The sequence below is a fragment of the Alligator mississippiensis genome, chromosome 4 (assembly GCF_030867095.1).
Source record: "Alligator mississippiensis isolate rAllMis1 chromosome 4, rAllMis1, whole genome shotgun sequence".
NCBI lineage: Eukaryota > Metazoa > Chordata > Crocodylia > Alligatoridae > Alligator > Alligator mississippiensis.
The window spans coordinates 247,146,897-247,174,564 of record NC_081827.1 but is presented as its reverse complement, the minus strand read 5'-3'; the positions used below and the strand labels follow the sequence as shown (position 1 = coordinate 247,174,564).

Below are 27,668 nucleotides of genomic sequence, written 5' to 3'. Positions count from 1 at the left end.
ATCAAAGTACTTGCACCCTAGTTCAGGACCTGATTTAAACACCTCTGTAAAACTGATGTGCTTATTCAATCCTGTACCAAACGGGCAGGCTCCCTAACCTGGGGTCGTCACCAGATGCAAGCCATACTGATTTGCAAAATTTAGTCAAGGAGACACAACCATCTTTCAAATCCTGAGATACAGCTTATGTCTATTGCCTCACCGCCCACTTTAATTTTCTGATTTATCTTCCCACTCACCTGCCTCTGCATTTCTGGTCTTAAAACTATAGGGTGTCTCAGACACAGGCTGTCTTTGGAAGGCACCTACCTTATTTTGAGTGCTGATGCAATCAAAGAAAAAAAATACAGTACTGTTTCCTCAAGCACCTGTTCCAGCACTTTAATTTACGGAATGGGAAACTGAAACACTATAGCTCAGAGGTTTCCAAAGATTAAATTCTTTGTGGGTTATTTCATGAAAAATTCTTCTTGGGTTATACATTTATTTTAAAACCAACAAATGCAAGATAGCAGGCACACAGATGCATGAACAGTTACGGGACCTGAATCCAAATTGTGACAGCCCAAAGGATGTGGTTTTACTGCTAGCATGGTGCATACTAAGTATTATATATATATATAATGGACATACAGGATCCTATATATAGATTCAAAGATTAATCTATGAATCTATATATAGGATCCTATATATATATATATATATATATATATATATATATATAGGATCTTCTATTGTAGATGTAGAAGGATTCTCTCTCTATATATAAAGAATGATTAAAATGCACTGCAAATAAATAAGTCTTTGATGCTGGTCACTGCTTAGTCTGAGGACAGGAATGAGTTCTCTTTTTTGTAGCACATGCTGAACACAGCTGCTGCAGTGTGGGATATGACCCTGGGTCAGAAAACAACTCTTCCTTTTTGCCTGTTAACTAGGAGGACTTCGTTCCACCAATAAAGAGAGTTCCAAACTGAGCAGTCAGAACATCATCGGGAACTGCATCATCCTCCACAAATTCATCTTCCAGTTTCTTCCACCAGGGCCAGTGAGTGCATTTCAGTATGGCATTATGGGACTGCTTGGCTTTGGATGCTATAGGGATTGACCGACTCATAAAAACCTCAAGATCTTTTTCTGTGGCCTCCACCAATCTTGGAGCATCTGTAACAACAAAGAGGAAAACAAGGTGGAATTCTGTTCTTAGAAAAGGGGAAATGACTGTAAGTCACCACTCTGAAGCCTATCCTCCTTGCACAGTGTGACCTCCACCCCAGAGTTTTCACTCTCCTGGAGGACAACACCACCCGCATCACCCCACCACAAGCTCAGTCTCTGTGGCTGCTGATATCCATGCTTAGTTAGCATCATGCTGCAGTTATGCAGCAAATGGCAGATTAAGCAATGATGTTCAGTAAGTTTCTAATGTTTGCCTGGTTTGGCTGCTTACAGGTGGTCCACCTGAACCTAGCGGCCCACTGAACTAGTGTGGTTAAGTACAGTTTCCAACAATACGCAAAGAAACGAAAATTCCCAGTAATTCTCATTCAATGACTCTACTTGTCCTTCCCAATCCAGAGTGGTCAGCACAGCCCTAACTCAGAGTTCAACCCTTAAAGCTCCTCACCAGCAAGGGGCGCACGTGCATCAATTATTAGTCTAATTCTGCTGCAGAAAAGTGGAAAAACAAAGTCAGCCCTAGTTCTGCAGGGAAAACAGCTGTATAAAAAGTCTCATTCCTGGTAACCAAAAAGCAACGTGGATGATTGTAAAATGGCTGGCTCACATTACAAACAGAGCAAGGACAGCACCAAGAACTAAAGTGTAGGACCCTTCTTGTGTTTGAATTCACTTGACCTACAGGCACATGGGCAAACCTAGGAGATACTACATATGATTTTTGAGCTCTCGTGTGGCAAGGACAAATCAAATATAACAGCATTTACTACTGCAGAGAAAAGAGGTTGTGGTTTTGAAAGTCTGCTTTCACTGGTTTTCACAGCATAATCCCATTTTTCTCTGTTTGCTGAGTTCATGCGGTTGCCAAAACAGTGACCTGAGACAGACACATACTCATCAGCAGCTCTGCATCAGTGTTGACCTGTGCTAGCAAGGCCTGCCTGCGCTGATCGGCTCCACGATCCAGGCTGTTCCTCAGCAGGTACTGTGCCAGCTTTTCCTGAGCTTGCAGATGTAGCTCCTTACTCATTTCTTCTGACATTTGGGAAGCCTGGAGGAAAACAGTGTCATTTGTCAGTGTTAGGAACCGGTTATCATTTGCAATCTTTTGTGGGCAGATTAACGTCCAAAAACGACATCTGCATTCTTTGTCTATTTGTAAACTTAATAATTCTGCTTCCTCCTGAGTTCTCACTCCAAAGCAATTCATCATCAAGTGGAGACAGTTTTCCAATTAGGTTTTACTTTGATCTGTTTTATTAGATTGATGGTAAAAAATGATTCTGGAATCTGGCTTTCAAAAAGAAATAAACAGGATTAATGTGTGCGTAGCTCATACGGGTTATCTCCATCATCAGAGTTACATATTTCATCTCTCTAATGTGCTATGTTGGGTGAAGAATGTAGAACGAAAACATCTCTCAAAGATGTACCGGATGCAGTCTGATGTAGTCATCCACCTTCTGCTGAAACGCTAGTCTTTGCTCTTCGGTGAGTCCCTTGGGCTCTTTCCAAGGAGAGAGTGCTTCCCTTTTCCTTCGCTGTTTTTCCAAAAATTTAAGAACCTGTATAAAAGAAGGCAGAAGACCATGGCATTCATAGCCAAAGGATTTGTTTTCATGCACTGTTTCAAATCCTTTTAAGGGCAAAAATGTCCCAGTGTGCTATCCATTAAGGTGAAGTTTAGGATTTCACACTGAAGAGGCAGGTCTTGAGTGATCACACTCAGGCATAAGCTGCAACATTTACACTACATTCTTGGCTTATGTGAACAGCTTGGAGACTGTAGCCTTTGGTTTCAAAGTATATTCTAGTTATGTATCTGCACTATATTTTGTTGTTTACGCTAGTTCTAAATAGTTCAGAAACCCGAGGCTCCAGCTTGTTTTTCTGATCAATCACTTTCTGAATATATTAACATTTGGTTGCTAAATTCTTGCTCCGTTGTCATGTATAGAAGTAAACAAGTGGTGCCTTATAAGAGATTGCAATAATCCACTCAATCTTGTCTAATGCCAGAACAGAGTGTATATACTTACTGTTCTCTGAACAATGACAGCTGCCTTATATTGCTTAAGGGATTGTCTTTGTTGATGAAAGTTTCTCCTTGCTCTATATCCCCTCCAGAGTTTCTGGATAGTCAGTGCTGACTTTCCTTCTAGTTCCCGCTTGTGCCTATCGACTTCCCCTAAGGAAATAACAGAAAGCCAGTTATACAACTGGGGCTGTGGTCCCACAAGCAAAATATAATTAGGCTTTTTAGTCCTTGCATTAGAGACCACCCCAAAGAAACGTTCAAAACATCATTGGTGGGACAGCTGGTGACACTTCATTTGAATCAAAGCCCCACACTCTATGTTGGGTTACTGCAGGAACAAACCCCCGGGGAAGCTATAAAACTGCCTCACGATCTTTAAAGAGCACAAAGAGGCAGGATCTACCTTTACCCTTGTACCTCTGAGATAAGGAGATTTCAGGCCACTTTGGCTTTGATGCAATTACTGAGCCTTAAAAGAGTGAAGGTGTTCACCACCAGAAACTTGGAGACAGCAAATACGTAGGCTTGGGAATTACTTGTATGAAAACCTGCTATGTTGGACACCTGGACATTGGAAGCTTTTGATACAATTAAACATCAATCCTACTAGGATGGACTATCTCCAGTAAAGTCAACTGCCGTTCATGAAAGTGTCTCATGGCCCTCTGTCTCTGAAGCTGCAGTTGCTGTTTCAGGGCCTCCTCTTCTTTTTGCCTCTTTAAAAGCTGCAATCCCTGTTCTCGTTTAGCTCTGCAATAGATGGACATATTCAGAATTAGCCTAAGCCTTTACATTCTCAAAAGCACATTTGGAACTAATCTCCAGGCTCTGTTTCCTTCTGTGTTGAATGGTCTGTCACAAAACCCACAGAGTGAGCTGCCATCCAAACCCCTGGCACTGATCTAAAGCTCCTCTAAGGCCAATGCTCAAGTACTTAAGATAATCAAATGCTTGAGAATCTAACCACAGGGTCTTGGAGCGTTCAGCAGATCTAAGTCCTCCATACAGATTGCTGTCAAACCACAAAATGCAGTTTGGTTTGAGATAAGTTTCTAACAATGAGGGCACTGATAGCAGCCCAAGTCTCAGCTGACACAAACTGGAGTAGCCACACTGATTTACATCAGTGATTTGCATCAGAATCTGGTTCTGACCAGACACAAAATTATCTATGCATTTTCAGCGCACCAGCCACCATTTTCTACGTATGGCCTGTGCTTTACATTGTTCAAAACCATGAGTAGTGTTTTTTTCTGTCTACAAAAGAACCACACACTCCTTTATGTAAGGCTGATTTCTTAAGTTAGGTAGTATGAGAGTTATGTTGTAGTGGTGATGGTCCAGACTCCAGAACTTATATGAGAGTCAAGAATTTCTTAGGGTGATATCTTTCATTAGACCAAGTGTTGGGATGGAGTTAGACAAGCTTTCACATGCAAAGCATCAGGTCTCTGATCACAGGAAGCCAGCAGAGATCTGACACAGAATTCTTTGCATTCGAAAGCTAGTCTAACTTTATCCCAACAACGTAGTTTGTCCAGTAAAAGATACCACCCTAAGAAATCCTTGCTTCTTTCTTAAATTAGATCCTTCTCAGTGACGACCCTCCAGGAGAAATGTTGATAGGCCTTTCTTGTCCATCAGTATCACTAATGGAAGGGTACAGCTCAGTGGCTTGCACTGGCCCTTAGCAGCACCGCTCAGGTGGTTCTGTAATGCTTATTACAATAGTGCCTTAGGGCCAACCAAGAGCGCTGGGCACTGGATAAACGCAGGGTTTGCAGGGGATTCCTCAGATGAGGATGCTGCACTGAGAACAGCTAAACTGGATCCTAACTGCTTAACCTTGGGGACTGTTGGTCATAATTTCCCCTCAATGACTTCCTGTGGTGGAGGAGGAGGGGAGTGGAGGGCATTCTTCAAAACAGAGGCCTTGACTTCAAGGAACCAGACCTTATTTATCTGTAATTGCTGGAGATAGCCTGTTCTCCCTATCCTACTGACTGAAAGGATTGCACTCCTAAATATAACCACAACCTTTGCAATAACAGCACTGTATACAGCAGACAGTTTGGAGGAAGTGGCTGTCTAACTGTCCAAAGGGGTGTAAGTTGTAGCTGTGTTGGTCTAAGGACATAGGCAGACAAGGCTCTTCGGGTGAATCTGATCTCTTTTCTTAGATATCTTAAATAGTTGGAAAAAACTTTTTATCCAGCTTTCGGGTTTCAACCCAAAAGCTGGCTAAAAAGTTTTTTCCAACTATTTAAGCTGGCCTATGAAAAGAGATCAGATTCACCCAAAGAACCCTGTCTAACTGTCCAAAGACCTTTCCAAGCCCGTGTACCTCAGCAATTTAAGATGATAAATCCTTGTAAGTGTGTCTGATTCAGTAAAACACATGGTTTTATACATCTATAAGCAGTGTAAAACTTCAGGATCAGAAGGGACTCATGACGTTTTCCTGACAAAACCTTATGCATGCTTTCCCCCCTTGTAAATACACATTGACTTCACTTCTCTAGGTGAGAAGCAATGTGAGTGAAGGGTCTGCTCTCTGGTGGGTTCCTCAAAGATATACATCTGCTAAACTGTCACTACTGTATGTCAGGCCTTTAAAAAGTTTCTGTGATACCGACTCCCTGCAGAAGCTTCAGAGGGAAAAAGCCACATTTCAGCTACACAGGAGCACCTCTGACAGGAACAACACCCACAAACTGAAGCAAACTGAAACGCCAAACTTCCTTTTGTAGTTCACGACTGAAATCAGCCACTTTCTGAGTAGCACCTGTTTGTACTTTAAAACACATCCAACTTGGCATGTGCGTGGTTAACATGGATTGGCTGGCCCGGGGCAAAGAGAAGATGAGCTGATCCCGTGACAGGGGCCTGACAAACCTCCAGAATAAATCAATGTTTTTTTAAAGTGTGCATTGTAACAGAGAAATATTTGTACGACCCTCCAACTTTCAGAAGGGAAGAGTTGGTGGGTTTTTAAGATACCCAGCTGGCGTTGCAGGTGAACCACGTCCAAGTTATGAGTTTCAGTCTCGGCTATATTTAAACACAACTAATAAGTTAATGGCTTTAAAAAAATCCCCCTTTCCCCCCCACGACTCCATAAATACAATGAAACCTGAAGTCACAGCATCAGCTGCTGACTAAGAGCAGTACGGTTATAGAAGTTCTAGGAAGCTTTCAAACTGTCACTCACAGGTTCCCAAGAAAAAGTCTTTCTTTTTAGCGTAATCCTCTAGCTGTAAGTTTGAACAAGACAAATTGTAAACCTTCGGGGAAGAGGTTGCATTTTTATATCATACTAGCAAAGTGCCCGTCAAGAATGATGGGCGGGCGAGCGGGCGGGGGGGACAGAGCGCCACCACCCACTGCCCTGCGCTGCCAGTGCTCCCTGTCCAGCGGTGCACAACCCCCCCTCCCCCCCAGCTTCACACTCCCCGCACCACACATGGCACCCAGCTTCACACATGGCACCTGGTGCTCTCCACTGGGGGGTAAGGGGGTGGAAGGAGGGTGCTGCACAGGGAGCAGGCAGGGAGGTGTGCCCCACTTCGTGGCCATGTGCTGTAGCCGGTGGGCACTGCCCACACCCCCCTCCCCACTAGGGCCCCTATGGCCATCCGCCCCACCCCCCTGCACTGGGAGCACCCGCTGCCTGTGGGTGATGAGGTATGCAGCTGCAGGGTGCTGTGCAGGGAAGGGGCACACGTGGCACAGGCAGCACCTGTCACCTGCACCCCGTGGGGCAGGGTGCGCCCCCCCACACCCTCTCCCTGTGTGGCACCCTGTGGCTGCGCACCCCGCAGGAAGTACCTACTGGCCACAGCAGGAGCAGCACGGGGGGGGGTGTGTGGCCACAGGCAGCCCCGAGGGGAGCAGGCATGGGGACTTGGACAGCGCCTGCTGGCTGCAGCATGTGGCTGCAGGGCAGGGAGCACCCCTCATGCCTGCTCCCCACGTGGCACCCTGTGGCCACGCGCCACACCCCTCCCTTGTTTTGGTGCTCCTGGTGTGGGAGGCGGGCATGGTGCATGGGGGGTGTGGCCGCAGGATGCTGCGCAGGGAGTGGGCAGCGGGGCGCGCACGGTCCCGTGCCTGTGTGCTGCATTCGGTGGGCACTGCCTGCGCTCCCCTACCTGCTCCCCTTGTGGCACCCTGCAGCCACGTGCCATGCCCCCCGCCTGCATCTCCCCCATGGTCACAAGCTACACACCCCACAGTGGCAAGTCACGCCCACATATGGCCAGTCCCTGCGCCCCGCAGCGGGGAGCACAACCTGGCCCTGCCTGCCTTGGCCCCCGCCTCTGCCTGTCCGTCTGTCTGTCCTAAGGCTCTGAGCCACGCATGCATAATTGTCCCAGAGCATTACGGACAGACAGACAGATGTGGTAAGGCTGTTATTATATTAGAATTATGTTTTGGAAACTAGGACCCTGCTCAGTGCCTCTTGATTTTACCATAATAAAAATAATTGTTAGTAATGATAATGTCTTCTGATTAAACAAATGCACATAAACCCCACCTAATTACTTAAACGAATTATATGAATTAATGTAAGAGACAAGGATGTGTGTGTGTGTGTGTGTGTGTGTACACTAAACAAATGCACATAACCCCCACCTAATTACTTAAATGAATTACATGAATTAATTTAAGAGGCAAGGGGGGTGTGTGTGTGTGTGTGTGTGTAAGATAGCTTTTACTGGGCCAACTGCATGGTTGGGAGAGGTTTAGACAGACAAGCTTTTGAGTCAGCTGAAGAAGACTGCCTTGCACTCAAAAGCTTGTCTGCCTAAATCTCTCCCAAATGTGCAGCTGGTCTAGAAAAAGCTGTCACACACACACATCCTTGCCCCTTGCATATTTCCTGGACCATCACAGCTACAGCATCACTCCATCACTACTATGACATGCATTAAAATTTGCAAATACTAAATAGATTATACAACAAATCAAATAAACCAGAGATGGTCCCATTGATACCCTGGCCTCCTTCCCCTGCCATGTTATATATTACAAGTTAGACTGAGGATATGGGCCTATGGTCTCTGTCTTATATAGGTTTGTGAGGTGCCTGGTTAGTGCACAAGTATTGGCTCAAACTGGCTAGAGCATGCTGGATAAGAGAGTGTATGGGAGATAAGCCCTAAGCAAAAGGATCCTGAGCAGCTCTCTGCGGCATTATAACTCAACCTAAGCAAAGAGAAATATCTATGAGAAGATACGTAGCTCCCCATCAGCATTAACTCTTATGGTTTCTTCTCCTGCTTCTGAGGGTGGTCTTGCCTTGGAGTTAGGCATGTGGTAATGGGCTGCCTGGAAAGAAGATGAAGCACTGTGAAGCAGCTGGCAGGCCTCAATTGATGCCTCCATGTCTCTGATTTCCCTACATATCTCACAACGGCCAAAGATTTGAGGGCAGGGGATATTTCTTATACTTTCTATCCCCCCAAAGTCCCTTTAACATGCTACCCCTAATTAATAGGGCAAATAAAAGAGATTGCTTTAAGGCTTCGTTTATGGTTGGATGTAAGATGTGATGTCAGAACTTGCTATACATTTGAAAACTCTAGCACAGACAAGCCAGTGTGTGCCTTAATACACACTAACCAAGCTGAATAACAGCCAACCAAGGAGCCTAAGTTTATTATTAGACCACTTTAGTCCATTAACAATGAAAACAAGTAGTACAGGCAGCACGTGAGCAGGTCAGTTGTTATCAGCATAGTTTTTCCTCGCCTAAAAAAATGTCAAGCGTGTTATACAGCAAAAGTACACAGAAATGTACAGTGTGTTTTTAAGCTTCTTGCTTTATCTGGAAGCCCAAGAAGAGAGACTTGCTAGAAATCAGACTGTGTTATCCGGCCCAATGAGTTAATCCAGGTCTAAACAGAGCTGGAGAAAACTTTTGATAATGTGGATGCTCACCGTGCTACCACATGTTGTGCTTTCTGTTAAAATTCATAACTGATTGATTTTTAAAAAATAGAATTAAAGCAGTAATAGGTACAGTTTTGTTCTGTAGAAAAAAATATTCTACTTCTGTTCATGCAGCATGTTGGGAACAGAAACCCTCTTTGCACTAGATTAGTTTTCTTGAACGCTTTTTACCTGAAACTTCTCTGTAGAGCAGTCACTGCTTTTGGAAGCTTCTTGAATCTCTTCCTGGTCTGATACCCCCTCCATGCAGCCTGGATTAAACGAGCTGCTTTTTGTTGTCTCTGAAATATACAAATCCATTGGTAAAATATTTTCCCAGCATCTATAAAACTCTACTTTTTGCACATTTGGAAAAAATCTGAGTGCTTGGTTAAAACTGACTCAGTGGCTTGAGGCACTTTGAGCCTGAAAGCTAATCTGACACCTCTCTCAACTACACAGTTGGCCCAATAAAAGATATCACCAAAAGCTCCAAAAATCCTAGCCTTCAGTTTTCACTGGAATTCACCATTTCTGAATTGCTGGGTCAAGTTAAGCCCCTATAAATAAGATATCTCATGAAACCTACGTTTTGACAAAGGCAGCTGTTCTGATCATCTGGTTAATTATCAGTGTAGTAAATGAATGAATCAGGAGGGCAAACCTACCTGCTAACAACATCTTTTACAGAAGCAGAGTAGCTAAGAAAAATACTCCAGCTGAAGTTAGAAATTCTAGCATAAGTCTTGATATGTAAAGACTGATCCAGTCTAGATAGGCAGGAAAGACTCAAAGGATTGGTTTACTGAAGCGACTAGAGAATATTATTTGTCTGTAAACTATGCAAACATAATTAGGAGTCAGTGAGACAAAGCAAACGTGGAACCTCAATTATATTTTTACTCAGTTATTTTTCAAACTAGGACAGTGCTTTAAGGTTAAAACAATCCCAGAGTTATAGCGCTTAAACACTGGGGGATAGGCTGCACTCTCTGCCTCCCCACCCATCGCCTAAGCAGGAAGCGCAGCCGGTCAGGGGGTGCACCAGCACTCTCAGGGGGTGCACGTACACCCCTGTGCACCTCCTACACATTGCCACTGACCTGGCTCAACAAAGTTCCAGCTTCTAGGAAGAACTTCAGCACTCCTTCTCCTTAGTTTACCAAGGTCTCACCTTCTAACCAGGTCCCCCCTTTGCCTTTCCCTTCCTGGAAGGTGACCAGGCTTGGCTGGACTGCCAAAAATATAATGAGCAGGGAATTTTAAGGGTCTTGCAAATCATACTTGGAAGATGATCAGCAAGTGACATCTTCCTGGAAGAAGATAGGGAGGTTCAACAATAAGGGGTCAACTAGCTGGTACACGTACCAAGTGGTGAAATACGGTTCAGTTCCATGGGTAGCTGTGTAGTAACTGGTCACTGGTTTTCTTATATGACCATTAGAATCTAATTGGTTTCTCTAGTTATTCAATGTATAACAAAGGTAAAAGCTGTAACTCTTCTATCACACTTCAAACTTGTAAACCCCTGTGCACCTCCCTTCTACCAGCCAGTCTGTTAAGCCAGCTGACAGGAATACTCACTTTAGTTATACTCATTTTTTTAAAGCTTAATATGTACTGCATACAGCAAAGCCCTGGCCTCCTCAGCCACCAGCATTGCTAGCATTCAGCAAGACAGTGTTAGGGGAACAGCGCCTCTAGTCTAATCAACAGACCTCCCTTGAAATGATGTTTTTGAGAAATCTGAGTGGGTGATTTTGTTGTCCAGATAAATGAGATACATGCCTAATCTTTGTGGAGCTGTGGCTAGTACAGGGGTGGGCAAAATACGGCCGTGGGATGGATCCGGCCCACCAAGTGATTCTATTAGGTCTGTGTCAGGTCCCTCAGCCTGCCTGGCCCAGGTGCAGGGGGCAGCCCAGGCCATGGTGCATCCATTCGGTCCTCCTGGCCCCAGATGCAGAGGTGCTGCCTGGTGTGAAGCACAGCTGTATCCCCAAGTGTGGCTCTTGGGCATGCCAGGAGCTGTAGTACACAGGGCTGGGCAGCACAGCAGCAGGGCAGGGGTGGCTCAGCAGCCAGACTCTGCTTCCCAGAAGCACCCTCAGTGGCAGGTCCTTCCGGCTGTTGCTGCCAGCATCTTTGTCACTGCCACTGGACCCAGCCCCATTGCGCAGGTACCCTGGCCCATCTGCCCTGCACCCACCAACCAGGGGCACTGGATGAAGCAGACCAGCGGGGTCTCCATGGAGATTGGCCTGGGACCCCCATAGGCAGGGCACACTCAGTCAGGAGGATGGGATGGGGCTGCTGTTGGACAGGGAGCAGTGTCCAGGAGCAGGGTGGGCAAGCGGGGCCGGGAACACAGGGTGGCGCCAGTACAGGGCTGGAGCAGAACCGTGATCTGCTCCCCACACATCCCAGCAACAGGCGTTGTTTCCGCAGGCAGGAACAGCAGCTGCCTGTAGAATCTGCACCTGTCAAAGGGACATGCTGGGAGCAGATCGCAGCTCTGCCCCAGGCCTGCGCTGTCACTGCCCCATGATCCTGGCCTTGGCCCCACCTACCTGTCCCACTCCTGGACGCCACTCCTTGCCTGCCTGTGGCCCCATCCCATCCACCCAGCCAAGTGTGACCTGCCCGCACGGGTCCTGAGCTAGACTCCCTGGAGATCCCGCCTGCCTGTTCACCTGCTCTGTCCAGTGTCCCTGGCAGTGGGTGTGGGGTGGTCAGCCCCAGGGCTGGATAGGACCAATTGGCCCCAGCACCCTATTCCCCTGCTGTGCTGGGTAGTATAAACAGGCGTGAAGGGAGGCTGAGTCAGCACCCCTGCCCCCTCCAGCCCTCAATAGCCCACCAAAACTCCTTAAGTGGCCCTCCAGTCCAAATAATTTCCCTACCCTGGCCTAGTAGGTTTTCTTACAGACCACTTCTTTTCTCTTATATGTAAGGTGACCATATGTCCTGGTTTAGCTGGGACAGTCCTGGATTTCAGAGGCTGGTTCCAGCTAGTTGCTGAGAATTATAATTTATGTCCCAGAAATGCAAGGGCACAGGGTGCAGTTTGGCCGGGAGTCAAGAGTGGCACAGAGCACCTTTCAGGTGGGCAGGCAGCCACCGGTATTTGCCTGGCACGCTGCCCCCCCGCCCTCCTCCTTCCAACTTGTGAGAGTGAGGGGGGTGCGGAGCAGTGTCCCAAATGAATTTCCCACATTTCCTTATGGTCGTCTCCCCATGGTCATCTCTACTTACATGGTCTCTCACTCTCTCCAGTATTTGACTATCTCCCAAGCATTTATAGAACCAACTTTACAATGCCATTGTGAAGTTAGGAGTATTATTTTTGGTCTGTTATAGATAAGAGAACTAGATTAAGAGAATTTCACAAGATTGCACAGGAAGTATGTTGCTAAGCTGCAAAATGATCTCAAAATCCAGTCCAGTAAGGTAACCACAAGACTACTTCTTGATTGCCATGTCATCAGTACTGGAAAGCTCAGAAGTGGCAGAGAAGAAAATGCAAAGGTTGTAAATTTAAAGATATGTATGCATTGTGAACTTCGAAAAGTGGATCAAAGTAGTAAAAGTATATTAACATAAGCAAATAAAAGTCCACTTTTATAAAAGATAAAAGAAAATTCTCTTTAAAATTCCACACCTGGTTATCACCTTCTTGGTAGGATTCTGAGTAAAGCAGGTCTAAAATTTGATTGAGATCCCTGCCAAATCCTTTGCCAGCCCACTGCTTACTGAGCAGAGTTTTTAATCCTAGGTGAAAGAGAAAAAAAGTTAGCATGTTATATTGCTCAGGTGAATATTTGGCTTCAAGACTTCAAACCAGTGACCATAAAACTGAATATGAGGATCAAACATTATTGTACATTTGACTGACTGCAAAGGAACATTAAATCAGGCCCCAATGTAAAGGCAAGCAGTTATCTTTGAGTTTCAATGTAAAACATTACTAATGATTAGCTGGTGTTGCCATCATTGCAAAACTGTTGTGTGAAGATACAGCTTTGTAGTCAGACTATCTAAAGTTACATCTATGTGACTGCCAGATAAAACTATCAATAGGTTTTTCATGTCTGATCATCAAGTCAGCAAAGAACTTTGAAGATATAAAGCACTGCATAAACGCTAAGCGTCATGAGAACTGCTTCCATATTCACCAGAGCGAAACTTGTTTGCTCTGGACTGAGTGGACATGTATATACATACATATTAATGTGACACAATAAACTCCGGTGCTTATCGCGCTGAAGTTTGTTGCTTCTGGGCACCACGTCTACATGTGTGCCCAGGACTGTAGCATGTTGAGCTGAGTCAGAGCAGTCCCAGCTGGCAAGGGGCCCTGGGATCAGCTTCCCCACGGGCTGCTCCAACCCAGCTCAACATGCCGTGGTGGGGCTGGCTGAGGCATGAGGGGCTAGCTGGCAGGCAGCCCCCACACTGAAGCACCCCCACGTCCCAGCCAGCCCCATCAGCATCTACACATGCACTACTTCAGAGTAAAAAAACTCCGCAGCAGGATAGTACTTGTACTTACAAGTACTACACCGCTGCAGTGTTTATTAGTTTACTCCAGCCTAATTGCCCTGCATGCGTAGATGCCAAGACCTTTACTGTGGAGCGAATTAGCCTACTGTGCAGTAAATGTCTCATGTAGACACATCCAGTGTAATTCATTCCTAACACAAGAAGTAGAAAGACAAACCTTTGTAGCGGGTACTAAGTAAGTTCACGAGGTGGGGGTGAGATTCTGCCACTAGCAGCAACAATTTTGTAGCAGCATTTCCAATGACAGGATTGGTGGTGGATGAAAGCTTATACACAAGTTCATTTAAAATAGAATGAAGAATCTTCTCATCTACTTGAAGCAAAACAGCACTAATGAGAAAAAAAGAAGAGAGACAGAATTAGGGATGTTACAAAGTATTCCTATTTCAATAACAGTTTCATTCTTTGGAGGCTTTGGCACTAAATTATTTGGAATACATGACTTGCAGAACCAATAATCTGATCCAGTATAGGAAGGAGCAGGGGAAGGAGGAGTCTTTTGCAGTTAGGTCCTTCTATTCCAATGTCTCTCTAGCTAATGTTGGATTTACATTTCCTATAGGTATAGCTGTGATCCAGGAATGAAAGAGACATTTTGCTTAATTGCTGTCACCTTGAGAGAGATCTTGGCGAGTTCAGTGCTAAAGCACTTTTCTGTGTCAGAGCCATAGGACACTTTTACATGTGCTCCGACACATTCAGATTAGAAAGCGTCAGAGCAGACTCGATCCATCGAGCCTGCTGGAGGTGTTCTAACCAGAATGCTCCAGTGCGCTGCAGCATTTTTTTGTGTATTCAGCATCCTGCATTTCAAAATAGTGGCAGGGGGGCTTTAACTAAAGCTTGAACCAGCTTTAGTTAAAGTGCCCTCACCATCATTTTGAAATGCAGGATGCTGAATACACAAGACGCTGTGGGCATTTGAATTACAGCAGCTCCTACGAGCCGCTCTAATTAAAATGCTCTCCCCCCTGGCCCCCACCAACCTGGAGCACATGTATAGGCACCCACAGGGACATTATGGACCAATTCTTTACTCAGACACATGGATCCCACTACTAGCAATTGTCAATTTACGTTGCCCTTTCCATCTTCAAAGCACTATGCAGGAAAAAAATACACCTTAAAATACCCCTCTGTGGTAGGCTAGTGAATTCTGCTTGCAGAACGTTAAGTTGGAGAAAAGAGAGATTATTGACTTGCCCCAAATCACAGGTGACTCAACAGCAGCCAGGACCGTAACTGAGGACATAGTTCAGTTCACTGGAATCTATCATTACTGTAAGAACTAAACAAAACAAAATATTCCCAAAGCAATGTAAGGATATAGAAAACCGTCTATTTTAAGACGTCAACAGCAAAAGCTCAAGCTATTACAAGACAGAGACAGCACGAGTTCTGTATACAAATGCTTCTATTTTCCAAAATTCAGTATCAAGTGGATTTTTAAATGTCAAATTCAAAAAAAGGAAAAAATGAATAGAATGATTTGAAAGTAACAAACCTGTTGACCCTCAAAATATTCCGTAACATAGACATCATTGCGGTTGCAGTTTCAACATCATCTGTCATCAGCAACTGCAGGAAATGATCATTCTTCAGCACTGCAACAAAAAAACAAAGAAACAGAAAATTAAGGAATAACCAAAGCTGTAGATTTAAAGTCAAATAGCCGGTCCTTTTTAAGAACTACAGTAAATTCACAGAACTATAAAGCAATTTCCAAGCAAGTAAAACCAGGATCACTGTGTTCCAAGTTAACTGTCTTTTTTTGCAATTTTTTCTGCTGAAACAGACTGGGAAGAGTAAAATGTATCAGTAACCAGAGGTTTTGCTTTCACTGGGTTTTTCTGGTGCTGGTGGAAATTCCTGAATACTTGTGATGAAACACTGTAAAAAAGTTTCAAGTACAGGAAGCTGCAAAAGTCAAGTTTCTTTTTAGAGTAGCGTACGTGTCTCAGACTCACCTGCCCAGCCAGACTAGACTAGACCCAAGCCCAGCAGTGGAGCAAGCAACATCATTTGTCCCCCACTGCTGACATGCATCCCCAATGGTGCTCTGTTCCCCAGAGTTTGGCAGCGGGGCCCCCTGCTCACACTGACCCCAAGTTCCCAGCCCCTCTAAGAGCCCCACAAACCAGATAACAGTTCTGTGGCTGGATCTGGCACGTGGGCTGTATATTTGATGCTCCTGCAATAGCGTATGAGGCAATACTTTTTAGTAGCTAGGTCCCTGAACCCCAATCTCTTAATTCAGTGCAACTCCATCAACTTCCATAAAGCTGCATCTCTTTTACTTCAGTAAAACAGACCGGAGAATCAGACCCGTTATTTTCATTTCATAATTATTCAGTTAATTTAGATTGTTATATTTAAATTTTTACACATATCACACGTATTGCATTTTTTCCCCACGATTTTGTCAAATACTGACACAGGGGAGAGAGGGGCACAAGAGGTGAAGGTGTCTTGCTGCGACCCCAGAGGTATGAACTGAGCCTTGCCCAGAATGAGAAAAGCAGCTGAATGTGATGCTAGCCACATCACTACCTGCTGTGCTAGTGACTACAGAAACTGAAGGGTTATCTGGGCTAAGGTAGATCTCTGACCTTTTCTGACAAAACCAAATTCTGCTGTCTGGTTAGTCAGTGGAATTTAAAATGGGTGTTACTGAGAGCTGATGTTATAGTTCCGTTTCGTTAGATATTTGTGCTCTGTACACCCTGTCAAATTTATCCTCTTGTATAAAAGGACAGACGGTGCAATAAGACAAACTCCTGAGCCCATGAACAAATCATTTAAGAAGGGAGAGGTGAATGTCCAAGCTATATTTTACTAGGAAAAAACCCTCTGATTTTAAGACCAACAATTACTAGACAGGCTGTGGGAGAAAAAAAGCTACATTTGATGTCTCCAAAACCATAATAGAACATGCTAATTTTCTTTAATATTTGCTTTTTTCATGACCAATGTTGTTGTTATGTTATATGGATGTCTCTATAATAGATTATTTAAGAGACCAATTTAAAATAAATGACAAATAAGCATTGGTAAAAAAAAACAACCCTGCTTCATTGTAATTACATTAAAATTCACAACTTTCATAGAAATGTTATGATGCATTTAATTCCCAACACTTTCTCTTACCGCACTCCGTTAGCTGAATATGCCCGCCAAACAGCCAGCAGATGGCATCGGTTACTATCCTGAAACAGCGTAAAAATTCACCTTTTTCTTCATCCTGAACAAAAGAAACCGTGTACATTATACCTACATGCATAAACACGTACACACTTCCCTGTGGATTGTGTATTCAGATGGTGGGAAGACTTTTGTGATCTAAAGAATCTAAGAGCTACATCAACAGAAATTTTAACCACTAATAGAGTTTCCCAAGCCAGACAAATTGAAGGAAGGGGCTAAATAAAAAGTAGCTTGCTAGTCCTCCCTACTGGGAGATAAGCCAAAAGCAGCAAACTGAATAAACGTTTAAGTTCTAGGAACCCAACAAGGCAGCCATGCTGGCAAACATCATTACGGACAAAGGGTGGAAGAGTCCTGTTCATTCCCCAAACAATGTCTAACAGCCCAGAAAGGTTATGAGAAGATAATATAGCCCCTTTAAATACATTTGAGGTAGACGTGGAAGAGGAAAACATGTTATTTAAGATAAATTACAATACTGCATAAGAAAAAAATGGATACATATTGGCCAAGAGTATATTTAGACAGGAAATTAGAAGAAAGTCCCCGACCATCAGCATATCAAGATTCTGGGACAGCCTTTCAAAAGTAGGAGGTAATAACAAACACAAATTTTATGATGGAGTTTCATCGGATTATGAAAGGGACTGTATGATGTGCTTTGATGTGCCTGCCTGTGATAGCAGAGCAAGAACTCAAAAAAAACCTAAGACACCCTTTCCCTATGCATCAAACTGAACCATGAGTAAAGAAAGATTAGTAGGATGATCGAGGGAATAGAAAGCCTGTCTGTCATGTGGAAGATGAGTTATTTAGACCGGCAAAACAAAGGTTGTTAAACACCAGGGAAGTAAAAGAAGTTGGTGGCACAAGAATAAATGGATATAAACTAGCCATGGACAAATTCACACTCAAAAACAGAAGATGGTTTTCAGTCATCAGAAGGGTAAGAAAATGAACCAGCCCCTGAACAGGAGGAGTAAGGCCAAAAAGCAAACTAGTAGATGGAGCTTGATCAGTTTACAACAGAGATTAGATTATGTGGATGCCCACCAAGGCAGGGATTGACCCAGAAAGTCCCTTCCACTCCTACGTTCCTATGATTCAGATTCACATGCGTCGGAGAGTACGGGCTATTGTGCACACACAATCTGACAGTAAATCCTGTACTCTATGCTTTGTTCACAATGCTCATGCACATTGTATCACTGTATTTGGCTCTTAGTGGCAAAGGGAGATGCAAGATAACTTTACGGCTTGACTTTTTAGTATATCTGCTACCTGTTACGCAAATAGTGTATTTTCTTGCGTACAACACCCACCTATTCCCCCAAAACCTGGTTCTAGAAATGGGAGTGCACCTTATATGTGAAAAATATGGTACAACCAATTTCTGCCACTCTGGGCGAAATGGAAAGTAAAATCTGCAGTGACCCACAGGGAGGAGAACAACAAGCGGGCCTGGCTCTCTAGCTGCTGCCAGTCAGTTATTTCCTACAAGGAAAGATCTTTTTTCCCCTTCTGCCTTTGAAAAACAAGGTGCAGATCTTAATCTGGGGCATGCTGTATGTGAGAAAATATGGTCTGTTGATTTACAAAGGCGCTAACTCAATCTTCTGAAGTACGCATAGAGAGCAAGCCTAATTTTGATCTAATTTACAATGGTAATAGCTCAGAATAAGACTCGGTATATCTAGAATATTTAATTTACATAGCATTAAGTACCTGACTATCTTTGACACACAGGCCTTTCCCAGTCCACTGGCAGTCAATACATAGCAAGGCAATTCAGAGAAAAGCAGTACTGAGGGAAAGGTTACTGGATGCTGTCCTCCCCACCTTCATCCACACCCTCTTTAGAGGATCTGTTCTTCTCCTGATAACCCCCTGCAGCCCACATATATACAGGCATAATGAATGCCAAGGCTTAGAAGGAACGTATGGACAAAGATCTCAGAGGTCTGAGGCAGGCTGGAAGTGTCACCTAGCCTTGAAGCTCTGTCTGGTACAATGGGATTCCCAAAACCCTGCAGAGTGAGGAGTCAGCTTGATGTTTGGTTCACTCTGGACCACATAATTAGAGGTTTAAGTTCTGGCCTACAGTCTATCATGCAAACCCTCAAGAAAAATCCTGCACCGAAGTGGATGATTCAGCAGCATGTGGGCTGAGGCACATAATAAGAAAGTGTAGAGAAAATTACATGCAGTGGGTAGACTAAAGCCGTCAGTCTCCAGGGATGTTGATCAGAAAGCTTCCACAAGTGCTGAATTGCACTTAAAAGAACCAAACTAACAGAATATGTCATACTGCTGATACATAATCACTTCTCAGGAAGCATATGGTGTCCAACATAATACAGTGTATGAAAACTCTGACTAACTGTGAGGAATGAATCAGCCAAAAGGAAGTGGGATGTGAAGGGGAAACGTTATATGAATAGAATCAATCAAAACCTGGGTGGTATAGGAGTTACTTCATTTATAATGGTATTATCTTCTGATCCTATGAACTCATACAGTTTTTAAAAAACTGAGAGTTCTGCCATGCAATAAATGTCCTTCTGGAGCAAGAAGGTAGTAGTTCCCCTCTCTAGAAAAAGAGGCAAACATTTTAAAACTACCAGTTCAGAGAACTTCCATCTGGGAAATTTTGGCCAAATTCAGATTCCAGCTCTTCTGACTTCGAGCCTGGTTCCTCAAGGCCATCTTTCCAAATAAAACCATTTTTGGATTTTGGGGGGTGTTTTTTGCATAGCTAAATAAAGTGCTAAGACCAAATCAGCTGCCAAGGTGGAGCTCATTATTTTGAGTGTGTGTGTGTACATGTCTGCGTATATTAGGACTCTGTCATGACTTGTACGCACCCACATTGTTTTTGCTGGGCTTCTGTCCTTCTATTTTACAACTGTTTTCTTCCCCAGAATTACCTGTTTGTAGAAGCCAAGTGCCAATGGGTAAGCCTACAATGATTTGCATGTGCAAGATGGAGGAAACGTTCTGTGACAAAAGATTATATTTTCAAGACTCCAATGCAAGCTGTTAACTTCAACAGAAAGAAATAACGTAATTTCTGTAAAATACCTTTCTACAGTATGGCATATCTGTAGCTGAGGCCTGCTAATTCAGTAAAGGAGTTTAGAAATGTTGCCAAAAGGTTACAAAATGTTCATGCTGCTCACTTAAATATGCAATTCAAATACCTTGATTGCTCGAATAAACCGGGCTTGCAGACGTCTTCCCAAAAACAAGAGGTTCTGTGCAGCTGAAGGAAGTAATTTATCGTAAAACTCCTCCGGATTGTCTTTCACCTCTAATCCTACGCAACATTGACTGCAATGAAAAAGCACAATCTGAACTCAATAGGGTCTGTTTGAACAAAAGCAAGTGAATAAACATCACTAGAGTGTGCACGCCTTACTGGAACATATATTCTAACACCAAACAATAGTCAACTGTTGCAACTAGCTCCCAGATATCTACCTCAAAGAAAGCAGAAGCATTGGGTTATGAGAGAGGGGATGGCACACCCTAGCCTAAGCAACGGCTTGGGTAGATTGCCCATTTTAGCTTCAGGGGACATGTTCTTATCTGTTCTACTTGTCTACATGCTGCAGGAACCGGCACTATGAAACAACAGGAGAGGTGGACTTATCAGAAAGTGGAGGCAGGTTTTATAAATGAAAATCCCCCTTAAAAGTAAAAGCACTAAAAAGTTAACCCCCCCACCAATTTGGGGTTTACTCTGCAACTTTCCTTTTTGTGAAGAATGCATTTGAGCTTAGGAGCCTGAGTTTCAAGTTTATAATTTAATATTTACTCTGTATTAGTACCTTAGAAGGAATATGTTTAGAAGAAACTTGTACTAGGCACATGGGCAATTTTTCTATTTTGCTTTGCACTACAGCTGGACAAACAGAAGAAAATAATTCATGATCTTTTGGTGCAGTTTGTTTTGCAATGCAACTGAACCTTGTTTTCCATTTGCCTCCCCTGAATGTATCCTGTGTGAGTTTTGTTCATCTGAAGGGCTCATGGAAAACAAATTCTGGGCATGCAGCTGGGATAGATTTAATTACAAAAGGGCCTGTTTTATGACTAAAATAAAATTGTTTTGCCTGGAAGCAGAAGTAGTTTATACAGGCTGGGTCATCCAATCTGGAAACAGCAACAGTATTCCATATTACTTTGATGATTAATTTTGCATCTCCTAGCAAACTCTGAATATTAAAAACTCTTACTGAAGGGATGATAAAAATGAGAGCTAACTGCCTGATGGGTTAGGGAAATGGAAACACAGTTTAAATTGAGGGGAGAGTAAAGAAGATGGAGACATTTCACAAAAACTCAAGGCTAAATCCAAATTATGAACTGTTCCCATCAAGCAGGTGCCCAGCATACTGAAATACACTCTATATCAGGTCAACAGGACCAGTGGGCTTTGGCTTGACTTCTTTGCTCCTCCATGCTAACCTGGACTTTCCCGGACAGCAAGCCTTGTTCTGGACAACAGCGTACACAGACCAGCTTGAAAAGAAAACAGTAAGAGGAAAGACGGAAAGGAGAGGAAGCAATTTTATAGTCACGGTGCATTTTACCTTACAGCCTCTGCTAGCTGAGCAGCAGTGGCCCAGCCCCCCTGTAGTCGAGAGTAGTCTTGTCTCAGGACCAACACACAATACTGAATCAGATCATAGTAATAGAGCTCCTGTTTAATTTTCTGGGACTGTTTACTTCCCAAAGAAACACTATTCAAAATTTCTGGGAAATGAAAGAGAGAAAAAAGTTTCTAAGGGTCAGGAAAGCAGTTAAAAAACAGCTATATTTCCAAATACAAAAGGTGCATACCTAAAATCAGTAATGATAATGTCAAATTTATATGTCTACAATTATTATAAGTAATTAAGCTCAGTTTCTGCTTTCTAGTTACACACTCAAGAGACTATAGAAAGAGCATATACTGTATTTTACTGCATATAACAGGCACTGAACTATAATATGCCCATTTTTGAAAGGCAGAACCTGCTCATTCTGTATTACTTACATATTATGCACACTTAAAACTTCCAATAGCTGGTTTTTGGGGGGAAAAGTGTGTTATATGTGAGCAAATATGATGTATTATCTGGGATATAGGGCACATGAATGAATTTGCTACTCCAAATAAAACCATGATGAATATTAACTGGGAGAGAACTCTTGTTGGTTTGCTTATAATTGCAATTGAATATCAGACCTGGATGCAGCTGGCCCCCACCATTTCTATAAGCCGCGGTAACACTGCTATAGTGGATCTCACTGGAGTTGGTGAGATGATTTGTTAGCTTTATGTCTCCTGCTTGGTATCACCACCACCCTTGCTAGCTACATGCATTCAGTTCCCTCTCAGACGGGTGGATCCCAGCCCAGGAGCAGCATGACTTTTACAGGAACTGTACCAGCAACAAGAGATAAGAAGAGAAAAATCACAGAGGTGCTGATCCTTTTCTACACAGAAGGCACCCTTCCATTCTTCTCCCATCCCAGCCTCCTCTCTGGTTCCCAAGTTAAATGCTACTTTCAGAAGATCTGCAAGAAGTTCCATGTCATCAGCCTTGCAGAATTACCTGCAGTCCCTAGAGATGTCCTCAAGGAAAGAGGCCACTGTCTTTCTTCATCTTAATGACAATTCTGGTCAACAATCCTCTACCTTTTACATTAAAAATCTTTATTTACCTTTTAGCTTCAACAGCAACATGGGAACATCTTGATCGGAGCTCTCAGTGACCTGAGCGGCCAGAGCCAATATTCTGGGATCTACAGCTGCTGCCTTCATTTTGCATGCGTTTGCTGTAATTTAATAAAAGGAGACAGAAAACAAAAGTAGCTATCAGCAAAACTAATATACATCACACCCTGAACTATTTACCAAAGGAATAATCAACTAAGATATTGTCCAGAGAAAAAAACTAGTAAATCTGTACCAGGTGCATGTGTGCATATATATGCCGTGCATGTATTTTTGTGTGCGATACTGGGTACGTACACACACACACACACACCCCCCATTTGAAAATTGATTCCTTAAGTGTTCTTGCAAGATTTCTGGCACAGGTCATAGTGGAGAATAGGAAGGCTGAAGAAACAAGAACAACCTTTTCATCTCATCTCATGACTATTCTCTTAATCAAAGTTTGACAAATCTGAAAGAATACAAAACTCATCAGTAGAAACAAACGTTCTGCTCTTCAGACTGTCTACACATGCATATTCATAATGCATTGCCAACAGGAGTTGTAAAACAGAACAGGTTAGGATGACTCATGAGACAGAAATAAGAATATTAAAACTAGCTAAAATAGGTTTGGTTCAAAACAAATAAAGGATCGATCTCAGTTCACATCTCCCTTCCATAATGGGGTGTGACTGGCGTAAAAGGGACAAGCCCCACCTGAGAATGCCATTCTACATGTTTTCTTTAAAAAGCTGAATATTAGTACTTGTCCTACGCTCCCAATATGCTCCTGAACCCGAAGGAAGGCAGAAAAACAAGCTAGTTCGGCGCACTGGACTGGCAATCTTAAGAACTCGGGCTGGACCCGATGATCTCGTGAGGTCCCTTCCAGCCCTAATGTCTACGAAATGTATGAAACTCCTCACTTTGCCATAGACAAAGTGATCTCAGACAATTCACCTAACTTGTCTGCAATTCAATTGTAAAATGGGAAAATACTTCCCCACCCCGCTGACACCCCTCCCCCCCCTCCTTTTTAATGTCTTTTTATTTAGGCCCCAGTCCTCTGCACAGGCTTGGACGATATGTCTTTGGTGCAGACACTGTCTATCTTCTTAGGGTGTGACCTGATGAACAACTCACCACGGGGTAAAACAGAGCAGGGTTTCGTCATGAATCAGCTACTCTGCGATTACTGCCCTTGCGTACGGTTTTACTCCACGGTAAGCGGCAGCTAAGCTGCAGCAACTTGTCCCTCAAGGAAAGAGTGACCAGAGGTTAACTTCCACTTCACGTGCACACGGGCCGGGAAGCCTAGCACCTCCCCACAGATTTGGGGTCAGGAAGGAATTTCAGCCCATGGTCAGGCTGGTAAGGACTGTGCGGGGCTTTGCCTCCCTCTGCAGCAGGGGCTGTGGCCGCCTACCAGGAGCACTCGAGCGGATATTAACTACCTGCTCCAGAAGCGGGGTGTAGGCTGCCGTGACTCCCCGCTTCACCTGCGGCAGGTCACGGCGCTATGTCTCGTGTTGCGTCAGGGCTGACGGTCACCTCAGCCAGAGTTTACCCGATTCATAGATGTTAGGGTCGGAAGGGACCTCAATAGATTGAGTCCGACCCCCTACATAAGCAGGAAAGAGTGCTGGGTCTAGATGACCCCAGCTAGATGCTCATCCAACCTCCTCTTGAAGACCCCCAGGGTAGGGGAGAGCACCACCTCCCTTGGGAGCCCGTTCCAGACCTTGGCCACTCGAACTGGGAAGAAGTTCTTCCTAATGTCCAGTCTAAATCTGCTCTCTGCTAGCTTGTGGCCATTGTTTCTTGTAACCCCCGGGGGCGCCTTGGTGAATAAATCCTCACCAATTCCCTTCTGTGCCCCCGTGATGAACTTATAGGCAGCCACAAGGTCGCCTCTCAACCTTCTCTTGCGGAGGCTGAAAAGGTCCAGTTTCTCTAGTCTCTCCTCGTAGGGCTTGGTCTGCAGGCCCTTGACCATACGAGCTTCCCTTCTCTGGACCCTCTCCAGGTTATCCGCATCCTTCTTGAATTGCGGCGCCCAGAATTGCACGCAGTACTCCAACTGCGGTCTGACCAGCGCCCGATAGAGGGGAAGTATCACCTCCTTGGATGTATTCGTCATGCATCTGCTGATGCACGATAAAGTGCCATTGGCTTTTCTGATGGCTTCGTCACACTGCCGGCTCATGTTCATCTTGGAGTCCACTAGGACTCCCAGATCCCTTTCCACCTCTGTGCCACCCAGCAGGTCATTCCCTAGGCTGTAGGTGTGCTGGACATTTCTCCTCCCTAGGTGCAGCACTTTGCATTTCTCCTTGTTGAACTGCATCCTGTTGTTTTCTGCCCACTTGTCCAACCTGTCCAGGTCTGCTTGCAGCTGTTCCCTGCCCCCCGGCGTGTCCACTTCTCCCCATAGCTTTGTGTCATCTGCAAACTTGGACAGAGTACATTTCACTCCCTCGTCCAAGTTGCTGATGAAGACATTAAAGAGTATCGGTCCAAGGACCGAGCCCTGCGGGACCCCACTGCCCACACCCTTCCAGGTCGAGACCGACCCATCCACCACGACTCTTTGGGTGCGACCCTCTAGCCAATTCGCCACCCACCGGACTGTGCAGTCATCCACATCACAGCCTCTTAACTTGTTCACCAGTATGGGGTGGGATACCGTATCGAAGGCCTTCCTGAAGTCTAAGTATACGACATCCACCCCTCCTCCTGTGTCCACGCGTTTCGTAACGTGGTCATAAAAAGAGACTAGATTGGTCAGGCACGATCTGCCCGCCACAAACCCGTGCTGATTTCCCCTCAGCATAATTTGTCCTGCCGGGCTCTCGCAAATGTGAGCCTTGATAATTTTTTCAAAGACTTTGCCAAGGATGGAGGTGAGACTGACTGGCCTATAGTTGCCCTCACCTTTTTGAAAATGGGGACCACACTGGCCCTTTTCCAGTCCTCCGGGACTTGGCCCATGTGCCACGAGTGTTCAAATATTCCCGCCAGTGGCTCTGCATTGATGTCGGCCAGTGCCTTCAGCACCCTCAGATGGAGCTCATCCGGGCCTGCCGACTTAAAGGCATCCAGTTCTTCCAAATGACTCTGCACCACCTCAGGGTCTATGCATGGTAGTCTGGCGCCTTGCTGCTCCCTCTGTACAACCCCAGTGAGAGACTTGTCGTGCCCCTCGCTTAGGAACACTGAGGCAAAGAACTCGTTGAGGAGTTCAGCCTTGTCCTCCCTGTCTGTCACCAATTGCTTCTGCCCATTTAGCAGGGGTCCTATTCCTCCCTGGGCCTTCCTTTTACTCCCTATATATCTAAAAAACAATTTCTTGTTGTCTTTTACTTGGGTTGCCATCCTCAGCTCCATGATAGCTTTGGCCCGTCTAACTGCCTCCCTGCATGCACGAGCAGAGGAGGTATATTCATCTTTGGTGATCTGTTCCTGTTTCCACTTTTTATGTGCTCGCCTTTTGTCCCGTAGGCTGCCCTGGATTTCTCTGGTCAGCCAGGGAAGCCTCCTGGCCCCTTTCCCTCTTTTGCCTCGCTCGGGGATCGTCTTGCTTTGTGCCTGAAGGATCGTTTCCTTAAGGCACAGCCACCCTTCTTGGGCTCCCATCACTTCAAATCTCCTACTCTGCAGTGCTTCCTTGACTAATCGCCTGAGTTCACTAAGATCATCTTTCCTGAAGTCTAGCACTTTCACCCTACTAGTTACCTTACCCACTCGCCGTCTTATGGTGTATTCTATTATTAGGTGATCACTGTCCCCCAGATGGCTACCGATCTGGATGTCCGCTACCATGTCATCCCGTTGCCAATACCAGATCCAGTATGGCATTCCCCCTAGTGGGACCGTGCACCTCCTGTGTCAGGTGGAGGTCCTGTACACAGGTTAGAAACCTGCGTGAGCGGTGGGACCTTGCTGTCTGCGTCTCCCAGCAGATGTCCGGGTAGTTTAGGTCCCCCATGACTACCGCCTCCTTAGCTTTTATGGTCTCCGAGAGTTGCCTCAGGAGCCCTGAATCTCTTTCTTCCCCTTGATGTGGGGGTCTGTAGCAGACCCCTACCACCAAATCCCTTTCTCCTTGCCCCCCATGTAGCCTAACCCTGATGGATGGTGTAGGATCCTACCTCGGGCCAGGGCTGGACCAGACCGCGGAGGTCCTTCACAGCCCCACAGATCTCTGCGCAAAACGCGGCTCGCGGGAACTGCAGTGTCAGCCTCTCGCTCCCTTTCTTCGCCCCCTCAGTCCTGGAGGAAAACGTACCCCGCTTCCTGGCTCCGGCCCCCTCCCCAGGGCCGCAGGTCTCCGCCGTGGCCTCTCCGGGACGGTCTCCGCCCGTGCGGGCAGCAGGGCGCTACAGCGTGCGGGCCAACAGGTCGGGCCCCATCCCGGGCAGGGCGCGAGCCAGCGCACAGCAAGGCGGGCGTCTGCAGGGCGCTGTCGGGGGAGAAGAGAAGTGTGAAGACGCCTGCGCTTTGCACCAAGCCAGCAGCACCGCCCCACGCTCGCCCGCAGCCCCCCTCCCAGGCCTGCACCCCAGCTCCATGCAGGCAGGGCCCCTCCCCCACCCCAGACTACCAGGGCCCCTCCCCCTTTCCCAGGTTAGCAGGGCCCCTTCCCCACCTTTGCCCCTCAGGTTAGCAGGCCCCTCCCATTGCAAGGCCCCTCCCCCACCTTTGCTCCCCCACTAGCAGGCCCCTCCCCCTCACCTTTACCCGAGCCCACTGCCAGGCCCCTCCCCCCCACTAGGAGGCCCCCCTACCTCAGGTTATCGGCTCCCACCCCCCACTAGCAGGCCCCTCCCCCCGCGGACCGAGGTGGCCTCACTTCCTCCGAACGGCTCCGTATGCATATGACCCCCCCCTTACGTCACGTCTGCTTCAGCCAACCGGCGGCTCAGCCCCTGGGGTACATTTGCATACCGGCCCATCCCAAAATTTGCATGCAGGCTCCTCCCCCCCGCTGCCCGGAGTGACGAGAGCGCGGGCGAGGCTAGGAAGCGGCAGCCAATAGGA

At 45.5% G+C, this 27,668-nt stretch overlaps 1 protein-coding gene across 2 annotated transcripts; it reads right to left on the bottom strand.

Moving 5' to 3' along the window:
• Positions 1–365: 365 nt before the first annotated feature.
• Positions 366–27,494, bottom strand: IQCB1 (IQ motif containing B1). 2 transcript variants are annotated; one of them, XM_059727483.1, is made up of 15 exons: positions 27,416–27,494; positions 26,917–27,090; positions 22,631–22,744; positions 21,514–21,676; positions 20,119–20,248; positions 16,862–16,955; positions 15,219–15,318; positions 13,872–14,044; positions 12,813–12,922; positions 9,344–9,453; positions 3,825–3,967; positions 3,219–3,367; positions 2,613–2,744; positions 2,074–2,230; positions 366–1,164 (listed from the first exon to the last, which is right to left on the bottom strand). In XM_059727483.1, the coding sequence occupies exons 3-15, from the start codon at positions 22,728–22,730 to the stop codon at positions 935–937; spliced, it is 1,791 nt and encodes a 596-aa protein (XP_059583466.1). In that variant the 5' UTR covers positions 22,731–22,744; positions 26,917–27,090; positions 27,416–27,494; the 3' UTR covers positions 366–934. The 2 variants fall into 2 exon arrangements, with proteins under 2 accessions (XP_059583466.1, XP_006264572.3); XM_006264510.4 differs by lacking the exons at positions 26,917–27,090; positions 27,416–27,494 and adding an exon at positions 26,780–26,884.
• Positions 27,495–27,668: the final 174 nt, after the last annotated feature.

Coding starts and splice junctions, on each gene's coding strand:
- IQCB1 (XM_059727483.1), bottom strand. CDS start 22,730: ATGAAGGCAGCAGCTGTAGATCCCAGAATATTGGCTCTGGCCGCTCAG. Junction 15,319..16,861: donor TATTCAGCTAACGGAGTGCG/GTAAGAGAAAGT, acceptor TTTTTGTTGCAG/TGCTGAAGAATGATCATTTC. Junction 3,968..9,343: donor GCTCTACAGAGAAGTTTCAG/GTAAAAAGCGTT, acceptor CATCTATTGCAG/AGCTAAACGAGAACAGGGAT.